This window comes from Scomber japonicus, chromosome 11 (assembly GCF_027409825.1).
Source record: "Scomber japonicus isolate fScoJap1 chromosome 11, fScoJap1.pri, whole genome shotgun sequence".
Taxonomy (NCBI): domain Eukaryota; kingdom Metazoa; phylum Chordata; class Actinopteri; order Scombriformes; family Scombridae; genus Scomber; species Scomber japonicus.
Window position 1 is genome coordinate 4,806,567 of NC_070588.1, and position 15,990 is coordinate 4,822,556.

Below are 15,990 nucleotides of genomic sequence, written 5' to 3' on the forward strand. Positions count from 1 at the left end.
TCTATTTATTTATCTTTTAATTATTTTATTTAAATTTTCTAATTTAAAAAAAAATCATTCTTATTTTCTCTTGTGTGCAATTTTGTCTTTTATTTTTTTTAATTTTAATTTTTAATTTGTAATCAATTTAAAATTTTACCTAAAGTAAAAAATAAAATTATAGTAAAAAACTAATAATTTATTAAAATGAAAATGAAAAGATCATTAACACACATAAAAAAATAAAAGGAGCAAATGGAGCATCATAAATTCATAAATAGTAAAAAAAGAAAACCAAAAAAAAAACCAAAAAACAGAAAATATAGGCCTAATTCATTTATAAAAAGACACTTGACTTCTTTTATTTGTATTTCACTTAACCAAATTATTTTTTCAATGCTAGTTTTAGTTTTAGTTCATTATAATATAATAACCCTGGTGTGTAGATGCATGTACAGTTGTATAAAATAATTCGTAGGAAAAAAACAAAAAACAATAATAATTTATTTTATTTTTAAGGGTGCTGAGATCAAATTTAGGGGTTGCTTGAGCATTTCTAAAAAATAATATAATAATATAATCATAATAATAATCCCCCTGCTGTAAATAGACCCAGCCTCTCTCCCGGTGATTGACAGCTACTCAGCCCCGCCTGCATCGCTCTCTACCCGGCCTCCGCCATCTTGCCTCTCCCTGGCTGCCAGAAGCCGAGTGCGGAAGTGTGAATCGGCTCTCTGTGCAAGCTCTGGGGCTTCAGATATATATATCCCATCAACAACTTCAAACAACCTGGGAGAGAAAGAGAGAGCGAGAGACACTCTGAAGAAGGAGGACATTATATAAAACAACAAAGAAGAGGAGAGAGAGAGAGCTGCAGAAAGAAAGAAAAGATAAGAGATGGCTAGTCGACTACCGGCGTGTGTTGTCGACTGCGGCACAGGGTAAGCTATTATAGCCGGGGAGCAGTGCACTTAGGGCGGCTTGGGTGTCACCGAGGAGTCGGTCACAATGATGGAGCTATGGAGGCTGTCAGTGTCAGCAGCTGCAGCAACAGTGTGTCTGTGTGTGTGTATATATAAACATAACTAACCATTTAACCACCAGAGAGCTAACATGCAAGCTAAAGCTATTATTATTATTATTATTATTAGTAGTAGTATTAATATTATTATGTAGTGGCTTCATTTTGCAAGATATAAAAGGTCATTTAAGTTGCACAGTTTTTTGTGTTATGCTATATAGCTACTTGCATTAGCAGGTTTCTAGCTTGTTTTCTATGTTGGGGGATATTAATGCATATAATTATATAAATGAAACCCCTTTTTTTGTAGCTTATAGTGAAGTGTGTGTGTCGGTGTGTGTGTTGCAAGCCTCCACAGCTGTGCTCTCATTCATTTTTATTGGCAGTGCTAACCTTAATGTCTGTATAATCTGATATATCTCATGTGAATTATGACAAGATTTTCCACGTTAATGTGTAAAAGATTAAGTGTGCAAATCGTCGTGAATCTTTTTCTTTTTTCTTCCTCTCTCTCTCTTTTTTTTTCTTTTTTTTCCTACCCTGAGTGTGGATGTGAGCAGGCGCGGTACTACTTCCTATACAGCCCTACACTTCCTCATTCACGCTTTTTAGTCCATATATGGTCGTTTCTCGGCATCCATGCATGTTGTTTTTTGGTATTTACTTCTCTACATTCTCTCTTCTTTACTTATCCACTCATCCTTTTTCATTTTCTCAACCAGTTTGTGTGAAATATATCTTTCCTGCTACTCAATAAGCAAGTGTTATTTTAAAGGAGAGACCAACAAAAAATAATAATACAGAGGTGTGTAGCCTATATTCTCCTTGCTCCTTTTTTGCAGTATTTACGGTAATGCTCTGTGTGAGTTCAACCTTATTTCCTGCTTTGTTTTGAGGTAGATTTCCACTTCTTTATTGTTGTTTTTACCTTTTTTTTTTTTAATGAAGTTATAAATCATATCCTGCATGGAAGTTATCCTCTACTCTTGCATGTCTCTCACTGTGTTTACCGTAATGTTTGGTGTCTTATTTTAAGGAGCACTGATGTCTTTTTTTAACTAATGCAAATGTGTAGATTTGGTTAAATAAGAGATTTTTTAGGGGGTTTAAAAGTGGTTTGCATTGCTTGCATGTAGAGGCTTGAACTCGTCACTCCTCACATTGCATACCTCTCCACACACACACATACACATACACACACACCCCTCCTCTTCTTCTTCCTCCTCCTCCTCTTCCCTTCAGGCTGTTAACCAGTCTGCTGTTTCTGATCTACAAGCAAAAAAGAAAGTGCAGCTGAGAATTAGGTTAGCCTTTGCGCCCCGGTTAGTTTGTTCTCCGCAAGAAGCAGATGGTTTCAGCTTTTTCTAGCCAAGCTTTTTAAGTCATCACACATACGCTCCAAGTATGAATGACTACACAACTTCCTCTTTTTTTTCTTTCTCTCCTTTTTACATATATATATATATATATATATATATATCTGCAGAAGTAACACTTTATAATCAGGTTCACAGTCTTTTCTTCCTTTCTTTTCCAAGTGGAAATGGTGACATGCTGTCGAGTACCAGCTATCGGCAGATGTTGTGAAGTGCCGAGGGAGCTCAAGCAGCTGTTTCTGAGTAATGCTCATGATGTCCAAACAGTGACAACTCCACTTCCTTTTTTTTTTACAGATCAACCATTCTTCTGTAATTAGGACAGACTACGTGACCATGAACCACAGGAACAGAAACACAGCTAAATTAAGGTTCAGAGTGTGAAATGAGTGTTAAGCATTGTTAAATTAAGACTTATTTTAACAAGTAGAGTTTCTGGTAAATTTTTGAGATAACATTTCAGGCACGGCTTTGTGATTTACAGTATTCACACATGCAGATACATGCAGGAAGTAGTCTGTCTTGCACCTTTTCACACGTAGCATGGTAATAACGAACTAGGTAGTAACTAACAGCGTTAATGTAACACTTACTGACACTAACTGCTGTAAAAACTCAACAGTAGACGAAGAAGACGACGTTTCTTATTATTTTTAGGAACGTGGCGGGCGAGGAGCGGCTTTTGAATTTTGCTCTACTCTGTCTCTGAATGGCTAGTAGTCATTGCTAAGTTGAAGCTTAAGAAGTGAGATAGTAATTAGATAGTTAATGCATGTATTTAATATTCAACACGTTTGCTAGAAACCTGCAAAAGTGTTGGCTCCACTTTAGATGGATGCAACCCTTTAAATGCTTGTCTCTGCTTTCATTCATAAGACAAGAGTACCAGCAGTTTCTTTATTTGAAAGTAGCTGACGTAGAAGCCGACAGGAAACAGAGAGAGAAAGAGAGAGAGAGAGAGAGAGAGAGAGAGAGAGAGAGAGAGAGAGAGAGATGACATGCAACAAAAGTCCCTTGCAGGAGTTAAACCAGTGACGCTGCGTTTGCGTGGTAACCACTCGACTACCAAAGTGCTCCCACGTACCAGCATGCTCACTGAAATGTCACTAGAGCCTCCTTCACACATGCACTGCAACCCTGAAGATAATAATAATAATAATAATAATGATGATAATAATAATAACTTTTAAAGGTGAGCAAGCAAAGGCTGTACATCACAAGGCAAAGACACACAACACTGAAAGGTATTTACAGGACATTACATGAAGAAAAAGCAGCTTAACCCTTCTGTTGTCCTCGAGTCAAGGAGGGAAGGGAGGGAGGAAGGAAGGATGGAAGGGAGGGAAGGGAGGAAGAAGGAAGGAAAGGAGGGAGGGAGGAAGAGAGGAAGGAAGAAGGATGGAAAAGAGGGAAGAAGGAAGGGAGGAAAGGAAAGAAGGACAGAAGAAAGAAGGAAGGAAGGAAGGACGGTAGAGGGGAGGAAAGAAAGAGAGAAGGAGGGAGGGAGGAAGGAAAGGAGGAAGAAGGAAGGAAGGAAAGGAGGGAGGAAGGAAGGAAAGGAGGGAGGGAGAAAGGAAAAGAGGAAGGAGGAAGGAAGGAAAGAAGGACAGAGGAAAGAAGGAAGGGAGGCAGGTATAGGGGAGGAAAGAAAGAGAGAAGGTCAAAACAGACCCGGGAGGACGACACAAAGGTTAAAAACACTAAATTATAACCGCATACTTTCTGTGTCATGTCATGTCCTTCGTCCTGCACTCTCTACCCAGCTGTCACTCCTCCTCTTCCTCCTCCTCCTCTTCCTCTTCTCCCTCCTCTTCACACCTAAACCATTATCAGTGTGTCCAGTAGATGATAACACATCTGGTCTGACACGCACAGTCTCCTGCTAAGTGCAACATGTGTGAAAGGTCAACTCTGTTAAAGTCAGCTCAGATCTAACCCTCCTGTTGTCCTCAGGTCAAGGAAGGAAGGGAGAAGGGACGGGGGAAGGAGGGAAGGAAGGGAGGGAGGGATGAGGAAGGAAGGAAGGATGGATGGATGGAAGGAAGGAAGGAGGGAGGGAGGAAGGAAGGAAGGGAGAGAGGGAGGAAGGAAGGACGGGAGGGAGGAAAGAAAGAAGGAAGGACAGAAGGAAGGACGGAGGGAAGGAGGGAGAGAGGAAGGAAGGAAAGGAGTAAGGAGGAAGGGATGGACGAAAAGAGGAAGGAAGGAAGGGATGAAGGGAAGGAAGGAAGGAATGAGGGGGGAAGGATGGAAGGAAGGAAGGGAGGAGGAAGGGAGGGAGGAAAGGAGGGAGGAAAGAAGGAAGGAATGAGGAAGGAAGGAAGGACAGAAGGAGGGAGAGAGTAAGGAAGAAGGAAGGAAGAAAAGGAGTAAGGAGGGACGGATGGAGGAAAAGAGGAAGGAGAGAAGGAAGGAAGGAAGGAAGGAAGGAACAGTCAAAAGAGATGAGGTCAATTTGACCCGGGAGGACGACAGGAGGGTTAAAGTGGGACATCAGAGGTGCAGTTTTCCCAATGCAAAGAAACATTCCTCAGCATTTCCAGGGATAGACTGCATGTGTGGAAGATACTTGACATCTTACGAGAGTTGAATTTCTTAAACACACAGTTAAAAAAATCACAACATGAAGCTTCAATCACTACGGGACCCTAACCCTTACTAGAAACAATAGTCAGATATTATGATTAACCACAGGAGCTTATATCTCCATGCTCAGCTGCAGCCGTCCTGCACGACGATGACGATGATGATGATGATGTCCACTGTGAAACATGTGGTGTGTGTGTGTCAGCCTGTTGAGGCAGGTCGAGGTAGACAAGCTGGGACTGTTCTGTGGTATGAAGGTGTTTCTGCTGCTGCTGCTGCTGCTGCTGCTGTCAGACATGGTTGTTGTTCCTGTCATGAGGCAGCTGTTGTTGTCTCTGAACGCAGATCCACGCTGTTCGGGATTAAAGTAACAAATGAGCGTTATCGTGCTCACAGCATTAGCAATCAGATGTATAATAAAGCCATTTATATGCAGAAGTTTAGGATAGTAATCGATGTGGGAAGAGTGCAGGATGCTGCTTTTAGAGGCTGATAAACTATACATTCATTTGGGACATTAAAGGATAAGTTCACCATTTTTTAAAAAACTGTCTTGGAAATAAGTTAGGTATCATCTTTTAAATCACTTTTTAAAATTCACTTTTAATGAAAAGGCCTTCTTATAGTTATACTGAATATATTCCTCATCCTTTCTGTGTTTTTAATTCTACATTTCTTTGACTATTGTTGGTTTTACCGCTTTATGAGAGCTTTATAAGAACTATCACTTTTGCTCTTTCTGGAAGGCACTTTGTAACTTTATTTTGAAAATCGCTATATAAAAAAGCTTCTTCTTGCTGTAATTAGTCTTCTTCCGCTTATAGTGACCATTAAAAAGTCACTTCCTCTTGATGTTTTCTAACCTTTTATCAACTCTTTCTGCATTTTACTTTTTTTTACATTTTTATGGAAAGCACTTTGTAACTTTATTTTGAAAAGTGCTATATAAAAATAAGGATAGGTTCTTCTTGCTGTAATTAGTCTTAGTTAAAAAGTCACTTCCTCTTGATTCTTTCATTGCAAGTGATGGTGAACAAAGTCTGAAAGTTGTGAATCAGTTATAAAATGTTGCACTAGTCCTGCAGCAGATTAAGTATAAAATGACATACAGTAGTGGGGAGCTACAGTAAGAGTAGAGTTAGAAACAGCTCAGTTTAGACTTTGATTATATTTAGCTGCACTGCAAATAGAGAACCTGCCAACTTCTCTCTCTACAGTTGCTACTGTATTTGAACTCCATCTATTACGTGTTGTTTCTTCTGGCCGTACCTTCAAAAAAAAAAAAAAAAAACCAACACCAGCAGCTCAACTGAAAGGTGAAGCTGCCAGATTAGATTATATAAGGGTTTTTTTTTATTCCCAAATCACCAAATGTGTGTTTTTTCTTTTCAGTTTCCAGATAAAGCTAAAAAAGAGAAGTTGCTCAGTTAAAGCTACAAAAAAAAAGAAAGAAAGAGATTGTGAGACTTTTCTTTTTTTCTCTACTAGCTAAACAAAGAATGCACAAATGATTTTATATGTTGATTATTACTTATTTCCTGTCTTGTAATAACAATCAGGCCAAAAAAATGCTTGCATTGTCCTTTTAAAGTGTAGCACTACCTCTGTATGTTTGGGTGGAGTTATAAATATTTTTAGAAATCTGGGGGTGTCACCTATGATATCATAAGTGTTAAACCATTAAATAAACCATAGAGGAGTATTTTTGTTCATATTGTGTGGTTGTAAAATGAGAACGAGCTGAAATGAAGTTACTGCGGTGGTGTTTTGCATCCTAGTAGTCGATAAGGACGGGCAATATATCGATATCGGCTTAGATTTTGGATATCGTAACATGACATAAGTGTCTTTTCCTGGTTTTAAAGGCTGAATTACAGTAAAATAATGTAATTTTCTGAACTTACCAGACTGTTCTAGCTGTTCCATGATTGGTCTTTTACCCACTTTGTCATTATAATATCAACACTAACCCTTTCATGCATGAATTATGATAACCTCAGCATCCTAATTTCTTTTCATTTCTCTTTCTTTTTGGAGAACTAATGGAAAAAAATCACTTCAAACCAGGCGGGGAGTTCTGGTCCTCTGAAATGAGGCCAACGTGGAAGTAACTTAGAGCTGCATTCTATCAAAAGGCCACCTGGGGGCGACCGTCTCTATACAAGTCAATGGAGAATTCACCAACTTCTCACTTGATTTCTAACCTCAGTAAACGTTTTCAAAATGTGTTTATGGTCTCAATCGCTAGTTTAAAGCCTTCTTCAATGCAGTATGATGTTCATTTGGGACATTTTGGCCTCCCTGATTTTATATTTGACGATAAAGCAGGGTATGCATTAGAGCGTGGCTACGTCCTGATTGACAGGTTGATTGACCGGTGTCCTCAAGATCCAGCCCTCGCAACCATAGTAACCTGCCCATGGCTCCACCTCATGCCCATATAAGTAGAATCTGTGTTTTTATTTTTCCCAGCATGCACCTGAAATTTTGAAGTTGGCGCTGCCTAGATTTGAAACTATTAGCTTCCGAGCAGCAGTCCACAAACCAATGGGTGGCGTCACGGATGTTGCGTCCATTTCTTTTATACAGTCTATGGTTTAAACACAACTCTTTTTTTTTGTCTATTTAAGCACATAGTTTGCTCATGAAAGTCTGCTGATGTCTCCCTCCTTCCCTTCCTCCTTCTTTTTATTTTTATTTGTATAAAGTTGGGTTGAAAGGAGCCACTATTATGACCAGGATGTGGCTTGTTATGCCCACAGTGATTCTGGCGGCCGTCAGCAGCAGCAGCAGCGTCCTCTATCAGTCCCCTGGGCCGCTGTGGGCAGGAAGTACGGGGAGTCCGTCTGGGTCTACCCCAGTCGGGAATACATCTGGTTCACATGTGCTGCACAGACACAGAGACAGAGACACAGAGACACACAGACACAGAAAGGGCTTTAAACAAGATCAAGACTTTGATGCTTTTAAAGGGATGAACGAGTCGGCTCCAAAAAAAACAAAATGTTGCATGTTTGAGTTAATGAATCTCTACTTTAACAGTTTATTATTAACCCCGTCTGTTTTGACTGTTCCTGCCTTCCTTCTTTCCTTCCTTCCTTTCTTCTTTCTTCCTTCCTTCTTCCTCCCTTCCTTCTTTCCTCCTTTCCCTCCTTCTCTCTTTTTTTCATTCCTCTGTCTTTCCTCCTTTCCTTCCATCCTTCTGTCCTTCTTTCCTTCCCTTCTTCCTTCCATCCTTTCCTTGCCCCCTCCCTCTTTCTCTCTTTCTTTCCTTCCTCTCTCTTTCCTCCCTTCCTTCTTTCCTCTGTCCTTCCTTCCTTCCTTTCTCTTTTCCTTTTCTCCCTCCCTCCCTCCTTCCATCTTTCCTCCCTCCCTCCTACCTTCCTACCTTCATTCTTTCCTCTGTCTGTCTGTCTGTCCTTCCTCCCTCCCTCCTTCTCTCTTTCTTTCCTCCCCCTACCTTCCTCCTTTCCTTCTTTCCTCTGTCTTTCTTTCCTTACTTCCTCCCTTCCTCTTTTCTTACATCCCTCCCTCCCTCCCTCCCTCCTTTCCTTCCTCTCCTCCCTCCCTCTCTCCCTCCTTTCCTTCCTCCCTTCCTTCCTTCCTCCTTCCTCCCTCCCTTCCTTCCTTCCTTCCTTTCCTTCCTTCCAACAGTAGGATTAAGGATGTAGAGCTTCCACAGAGGAGATGTTGATATGAATAGTGTTCAGTTTCCTCTCTAAAGAAAACAACATGAATGAATCTTTTTGACGGGGCTCACATTAGTAAACTCACAGAGCCGCTTCTCGCTTCTTTGCTTCTTTGCTTCTTTGGCAGCCGACCAATCAGCTGAAGGACAGTGACGGCATTGATGATCTCTGCTGAAGTTAATGTTGAAGAATACTAATATATGCATGTTGTCTCCGTTAGTGAAATGTGACTCTCTCTCTCTTTCTTTTTTTTCTCTCTCTCAGTTACACCAAACTGGGGTATGCAGGGAACACAGAGCCACAGTTCATCGTTCCATCATGTGAGTATTTCTTTTTTTTTTTTTTAATCGTGTGTTGAATTGTTCAGCCGAGCGTGACGGCAACTCTCACAATGAGCGTCATGCTTCTTTATTAGAGGAAACATTGTTGGGTGTGTTTGTGCTATTTTCTTTTTTTAGGAATTGAAACCTACATGTGCAGCCTGGCTTTGGATTAAGAATTTTTTTTATAGTATTTTTGTTCTATTTTTAATTTTTTTTTATGTTTTAAAATTTTGCTCTATTTTATTTTTTGGGTTAAGAATTTTTTATAGTATTTTTATTCTATTTTAAAAAAAAATATTTTACGTTATTTAATAAAAAAAAACTTTTTTATCATTCTTATTTTCTCTTGCATGCATTAGTCTGCATTTGTTTCTCTAATCGATTTAATTCATCTGTTTCTTTTATATATATATATATATATATATATATATTAATTTAGTTTTTGTCTACCTGTTATTAAACTCTTTAATTTTCTTTCTCTTTTATTTAATTTTTATTTTTGTTGTTTTGTCTTTTAAATCTATTGTACTTTTTTCTCCTATTCTCTCCTATTTTTATTTATTTTATTTTTTATTTTATTATTATTTTAAAAAATCATTCTTATTTTTCTCTTGGTCTCAAAATGTTTCTTTTTTCTTTATAATTTCTTCACCATTTTTATTCCTTTTCTTTATATTATCACTTGTTCTGTCTTATTATCAGCTTGTCAATCATCTATGAAGCACTTTAAACTACATTAACCTTTTATTAAAGCTGCTATAAAAAATAAAATTTAATTGATAATCAGTTCCAATTAATAAAAATGTCCTGAAGGAACCATAATTTATCAGATTTGACTTTTAATGCAAACTTACTTACCAACAAAACACACATTAATGACATTTATAGCAGACTTCATCCTCTGCTGTCTGCCGCTCTTTACTGAACTCTACTTCCTCTCGTCAGGTATCGCCATCAAAGAGTCAGCCAAGGTTGGAGACCAGGCGCAGCGGAGGATGATGAAGGGGGTGGATGACTTGGATTTCTACATCGGGGATGAAGCAGTAGACAAACCTTCATATTCCACAAAGGTAATCGCTCGAGCTCGACCCCGACTGCTTTTTTTTACCGTCACCCACGGCGACGACTGGCAAAGCAATTACTCCTCCAATGTTTCAGAGCTTCTTTTAAAGTACTGCTGTATTTTTCTTACATGTGATGTTGAAAGAGAAGAAGCAGGTTAGAGCAAATGAAGAGGAGAAATGAACTTTAATTAGCTTTTAAACATTTGTATCATACATTATGAAGTATGACAACCAAACTCTTTATATAGATGTGACTTTATATGACTTGTCAGTATGCCAGATGTAGGACTAACACTACACTTGAAATGAATATTAAGCCCTTGTAAAGGTAATAAGGGCATCACCTCCACTGATTACTTAATTTATAAGGAATTCATTAGAAGGAAAAAATAATTAAATCAAGTCTGAATGTCATGAACTCTTCATAGAAAGGAACAGATAAATGACTTGGCTTTAAATCAAGATATTAATATAACTATCAGTGAATAGGGATGAGTTACAGAATGAGTTAATGAATGTATGTTATCCAAAACAGGTCAATTAGAGGCAGCTAGAGCCAATAAAAGTTCAGTTTTTGGATAGTGATGCATCAACTCTGAGACAGAGGCATTGTCGATGGTTTCCTGTTGTTTCCATGGTGATGAAAGGTTGTTGATGATGGTGATGAGGAGCTTCCTGGAAAGGGCAGAGCAGGGCGAGGCAGATACTCAGGTGGTGAAAGAAGCTCTGATTCAGCAGCACTTCTTCAAGAGAGTGGATCCAGTCTGAGACTATCACACACACAGACAGACACTCTCTCTCTCTCTCTCTCCTCTCTCTCTCTCTCATCTCTCTCTCTCTCTCTCTCTCTCTCTCTCTCTCTCCTCTCTCTCTCTCTCTCTCTCTCTCTCTCTCTCTCTCTCTCTCTCTCTCTCTCTCTCTCTCTCTCCTCTCTCTCTCTCACACACACATACAGAGAGACAGACACACACAAATACAGATGCATACACAGACAAATACACCACACACTCACACTCTCTCTCTCTATCTCTCTCTCTCTCACGCACACACACACACACAGCAGGAGGTGACCCAGTCTCGGTGCTTGCAGAGTTGAATAGGAAGCTTGTAAACTAATAACAGAAGTTGGTGGACTTGACTCGTGGCTGAAGTATTGTTTCAGTCTTTTGCTTCTTTAGTTTAGTCTCAGTTCAGTCTGGAGCTTTCATGTCTCAGTCATAGGAAAAAACAGGACAACGCCCCGAACGCAACACGGCCGTCACAGCTGGCAGAGCAGCAGCAGCAGCAGCAGCAGCAGCAGCAGCGGTCAGCGAGCTCAGAGGAAGACTTGTAAAAGGTTTTATAGTCTAGGAGGCATTTTTTAAAAGAAAGAGGACACTTGAGGCTTTTCTGAGAGACTTCACTTACTAATGAATTCATTTTGTGTGGAGAGAAAACTGCCATCTCATTTTAAAGAGGAACAATTTGACTCTTATCAGATATCTGAAAATGACGTGCTTGTAAATTAAAGTTGAACACTCCCTCTGTTGTCAGTTACATCATCGTCATAGAAACCAGCCAGAAACACTTTTTACATACATCGTTATAACGTTGATTAATCACAGAAAATACAGAATAAAATTAATACACTTTAATTCTCTTATCTATAATTAAATCTATTAAGAAAGTATTACCTTTTAAAATGTTTAACTGTGCTTTTATTCTATTGTGATATATCAAAATATCTGCTGTGAAGACACTATTTAAAGCTGAATTTGCAGTAAAGGTGCAGTCTGTTAAAATGTAGTGTTGCATGTATATTCATATATAGTTAAGTTTATACTAACAAAGAAAAAAACACTTCAAAATAAAAGACTTGATGCTCTATTTTTGTGCTAAATACCTTTTAAAATTATTCTTAGGCAATATTTTCTTTATTATTTAGTATACTATGACTGATTTAAGGCTAATTTATTGTGTGTGTGTGTGTGTGTGTGTGTGTGTGTGTGTGTGTGTGTGTGTGTTAGGGATTGGTTTTAATGTCTGTATCTACACTGATACATGATCACTCATGACCACCTGAGTTTCTCTCTTTGGGATGATAAAGTTGACTTTGACTTTTGACTTTAAAGAGACAAAAACCAGTACATTTAGTATATAGTACATATAATTAGTGTGTAATATATAATTGGGCCCTGACTCTGAAATAAAGCATCCTTCTTGATAGTTAATACTGTTAATGCCTGTGTTTTCATTGACTGGGGCTCACTGGTGTCTGACTGGTTAAGATGAATACCAAGAAATAATAATAAAGTCAAAGTTTACTATGAAAAAGCCTCATTTAAGATATTTTTAAAAATTGGTTGAGAGAGTGTCGTGGATCTGCTGCACCTGCTGACTCTCTCATACCTGATGCATGATGTCTGCTGTCAGATTTAAGCATAAAAACCTGCTCAGCGACTCTCAGCATGATCTACTGCATGTTTACACTGCATACACTGAATCACAGCTCCTCCTTCTCAGATCTTCACTTTGAGTTTTTAAAGGTGAAACTTAATGCAGGTGTTTGGAACAAAAAACATGAACATAAGATTGAAAGAATGAATATCTCTCTAAACTTCCTGCTCTAATTAACTTCCCCCCCTTTTATACCAACAGTGGCCAATCCGTCATGGGATCGTGGAGGACTGGGATCTCATGGAGCGCTTCATGGAGCAGATCATCTTCAAGTACCTGAGGGCCGAGCCTGAGGATCACTACTTCCTCCTGGTGAGCCTCTTAAAAAAAGGTTTACTTCAGTGTGACGTTAACATCCTGCATCATGTAAACTACAACATGCTGCAGCCTAATATAAATATCAACCCAACTTCTGCTTAATAACTCATCTCTCTGTGTTTAGTACTGAAGCTTGTGGCATTATATATGACAGCACCACCCTTCCCTCCTTCCTTCCTTCCTTCATTCCTCCTTCCTTCCTTCCTTCTTTCCTTTCCTTGCATCCTTCTTCCCTTCCCTAACCCTAACCCTTCCTTCCTTCCTTCCCTCTGTCAATCTTTCCTTCCCTCCTTCCTCCCTTCCTTCCTTCCTCCCTTCCTTCCTTTCTCCCTTTCTTCTGTCCTTCTTTCCTTCCTTCCTTCTTTCCTTTCCTTGCATCCTTCTTCCCTTCCCTCCTTCCTTCCTTCCTTCCCTCTGTCCTTCTTCCCTCCCTCCCTCCTTTCTCCCTTCCATCCTTTTCTTCTTCCCTTCCTTCTGTCCTTCTTTCCTCCCTCCCTCCTACCTTCCTTCCTCCCTCTTTTCCTTCCTTCCCTCCTTTCCTTCCTTCTTCCTCCCTTCCTAACTTCATTCTTTGACTTGAGGACAGCAGGAGGGTTAAGGCTGAATATGTGTGCTGTATATTAACTGTGCTGTGTGTATGTGCTTGTTATTCTCTTTTTAAAAGACGGAGCCGCCTCTGAACACACCAGAAAACCGAGAGTACACAGCCGAGATCATGTTCGAGTCCTTCAACGTACCGGGGCTGTACATCGCTGTGCAGGTGTGTTAAAGATAAAAATACACTTGATTACGTTCATATTGTGCAGTTTAATCAGTGTGATATTTCCCCCTCTGTGTGTGTGTGTCTGTGTGTGTGTGTGTGTGTATCAGGCTGTGCTCGCTCTAGCCGCCTCCTGACGTCCAGACAGGTGGGCGAGAGGACGCTGACAGGCACCGTCATCGACAGTGGAGATGGTGTCACCCACGTCATCCCTGTGGTGAGTTTATTTTTTCTCCAGATCCACAGGACACACGCACACACACACACACTCGCCAAAGTACACTAATCACACCTACGCAAACACACACACACACGCACTTCCTCATTCTTGATTAATCAACGTTTCCTGTGTAAATATTGACCGAACAGGAGCTGAGCTGAAGAGTTTAAAGTCGCAGCTATCAGGCACAGACCAAGTGGACTCAAATGCAGAGACAGGACACAGGGATGAAGAGTTCTCAAGTTGTTTAATGCAGAAACCAGGAAGTCCAAAATCACAGGGCAGAAGTACAAAATCACTAGACAAAAATTCAGAATCCAAAAGGCAAAAACTGGTCAATAACACTAAGAATCTAAACTGAGATAACGCTGTAACTCTGACAGGGAACTGACAAGACGATCTGGCACAGAAGGAAAAGAGCACACCACATATATACACTGGATAATGAGGCAAACAGGAGGGAGGAAGTTAGACAAGACATACCAAAATAAAACAGGAAGTAGATCAGACAACAAATGAACTCAACCAAAATACATTACAAAACTACCGGGCTCTGACAGCAGCACATTCATCTCAATGAATGTTCACATTTTTCTCAATGAATGTTCACATTTTCATGAAAGATTATTTAAAATTTAGGTAAAATTTCACAGAAACTAAGAAACTTTTATTTTGCTTTATTCAGGACAAATTCTTTAATTTATCATGGTGCTGATTCAGCTCATTTTTTGATTAACAGACACTCACAGCTTACATTTAACTATTATTCTGTGGAGCAGATGACTGTGTTATGAAGTGTTTTATACATTTTATAACAAAAAGTATGTGGACTATTGATGTCTGAGCCTCTACTAACATCACAATAGTCCTGTCAGGATAATCCTTTACGTTATCGTAAATAAGTCTATAACAATTCGTAATGGAAAAACTATCTGACACCTTTGGGGATGAACTGTCACTGCTCTCATACTTCCATGCGTCCTAAGTTTACGTTGGCATGGATGTTAACCAATACACCCACCAGGGGGCAGCACAGAGTCAAAAGTTTTTGACAACAACAAACTCAAAAACAAACATGGCGACTGTGGAGGAGATATTGATAATGTTCCTCTTGCATAAAAGACAAAAACGATATGTTTAAAGTTTCTAAACAACTCGCAAAACCTTTCCTCAAAAAGTTCCTCCATTGTTATTTCTTCTTCGTGTCTCACTAGAGCTACGTATCGAGTAGTGACAGCAACACTGCCCCCCCATGGTTTCTGGTGGTACTGCTTCGTTTGGTCCGTATCCGTAAGCTTTATGGAAACGTGCAGAAATACAGACGAAATGAACACAGAGCACTGACAGAAGGCTCCGTCTGTTTTTAACGTTGAGCATAAATGGGCCTGAACAGTGTCTGTAAACAACGTATCATATCAGATGCCGACTTCACTGATGCTCATGTGGGCGACCAGGAGAGAAAGAAAGAAAAAAAAAAATCCCTGCAGCCAGTTTCCAACATCTTGAATAACGGAGGCAGTTAAAGCAGCAGATGAATGCCTGCGGTTTTCAACATTATCACATATGGGTGTAATTTTTAATTTTCCAGAAACTTTTGTGCTGCTATTAAACTCAATGCACTGTGGTTAATAATCAGTGGGAAAAAATGCAGAATATAAACAGTGTTATAAGCCTGTTTGCCTCTTAACCCTCCTGTTGTCCTCAGGTCAGGGAAGGAAGGGAGGAAAGAAAGAGGGAGGGAGGGAGGAAAGTAGGAAGGAAGTAAGGAGAGAAGGAAGGAGAGAAGGAAGGGAGGGAGGAAGGAGGGAAAGGAGTAGGGAGGGAGGAAAGGAGGAAGGAAGGGAGGGAGGAAAAGGAGGAAGGAAGTAGGGGAGTAAGGAAGGAAGAGAGGAAGAAAAGGAGGGAGGAAGGAAAGGAAGGAAGGAAAGGAGTAGGGAGGGAGGAAAGGAGGAAGGAAGGAAGAAAGGAAGGAGGATGGAAGGGTGGGAGGGAGTAAGGAAAGGAGGGAGGAAGGAAAGGAGGAAGGAAGGAAAGAAGCAAGGAAGGATGGAAGGAAGTGAGGAAAGAAGTATGGAAGGAGGGGAAGAACAAAGTAAAAATTAAAGAAAGAGGGAGGAAGGAAGGAAGGAAGGAAGGAAGGAAGGAAGGAAAGAAGGAACAGTCAAAAGAGATGGGGTCAATTTGACCCGGGAGGACGACAGGATTTATGCTTCTTTAA

General features: G+C 39.8%; 1 protein-coding gene across 1 annotated transcript; it reads left to right on the forward strand.

Moving 5' to 3' along the window:
* Positions 1 to 684: 684 nt before the first annotated feature.
* On the forward strand, positions 685 to 13,770 carry LOC128367592 (actin-related protein 3-A-like). Its single transcript, XM_053328198.1, has 6 exons — positions 685 to 920; positions 8,916 to 8,971; positions 9,920 to 10,044; positions 12,676 to 12,786; positions 13,457 to 13,552; positions 13,663 to 13,770. Exons 1-6 carry the CDS (start codon positions 877 to 879, stop codon positions 13,687 to 13,689), a joined length of 459 nt encoding a protein of 152 aa, XP_053184173.1. The 5' UTR covers positions 685 to 876; the 3' UTR covers positions 13,690 to 13,770.
* Positions 13,771 to 15,990: the final 2,220 nt, after the last annotated feature.

Coding starts and splice junctions, on each gene's coding strand:
- LOC128367592 (XM_053328198.1), top strand. CDS start 877: ATGGCTAGTCGACTACCGGCGTGTGTTGTCGACTGCGGCACAGG. Junction 8,972..9,919: donor ACAGTTCATCGTTCCATCAT/GTGAGTATTTCT, acceptor TCCTCTCGTCAG/GTATCGCCATCAAAGAGTCA. Junction 12,787..13,456: donor AGGATCACTACTTCCTCCTG/GTGAGCCTCTTA, acceptor TCTTTTTAAAAG/ACGGAGCCGCCTCTGAACAC.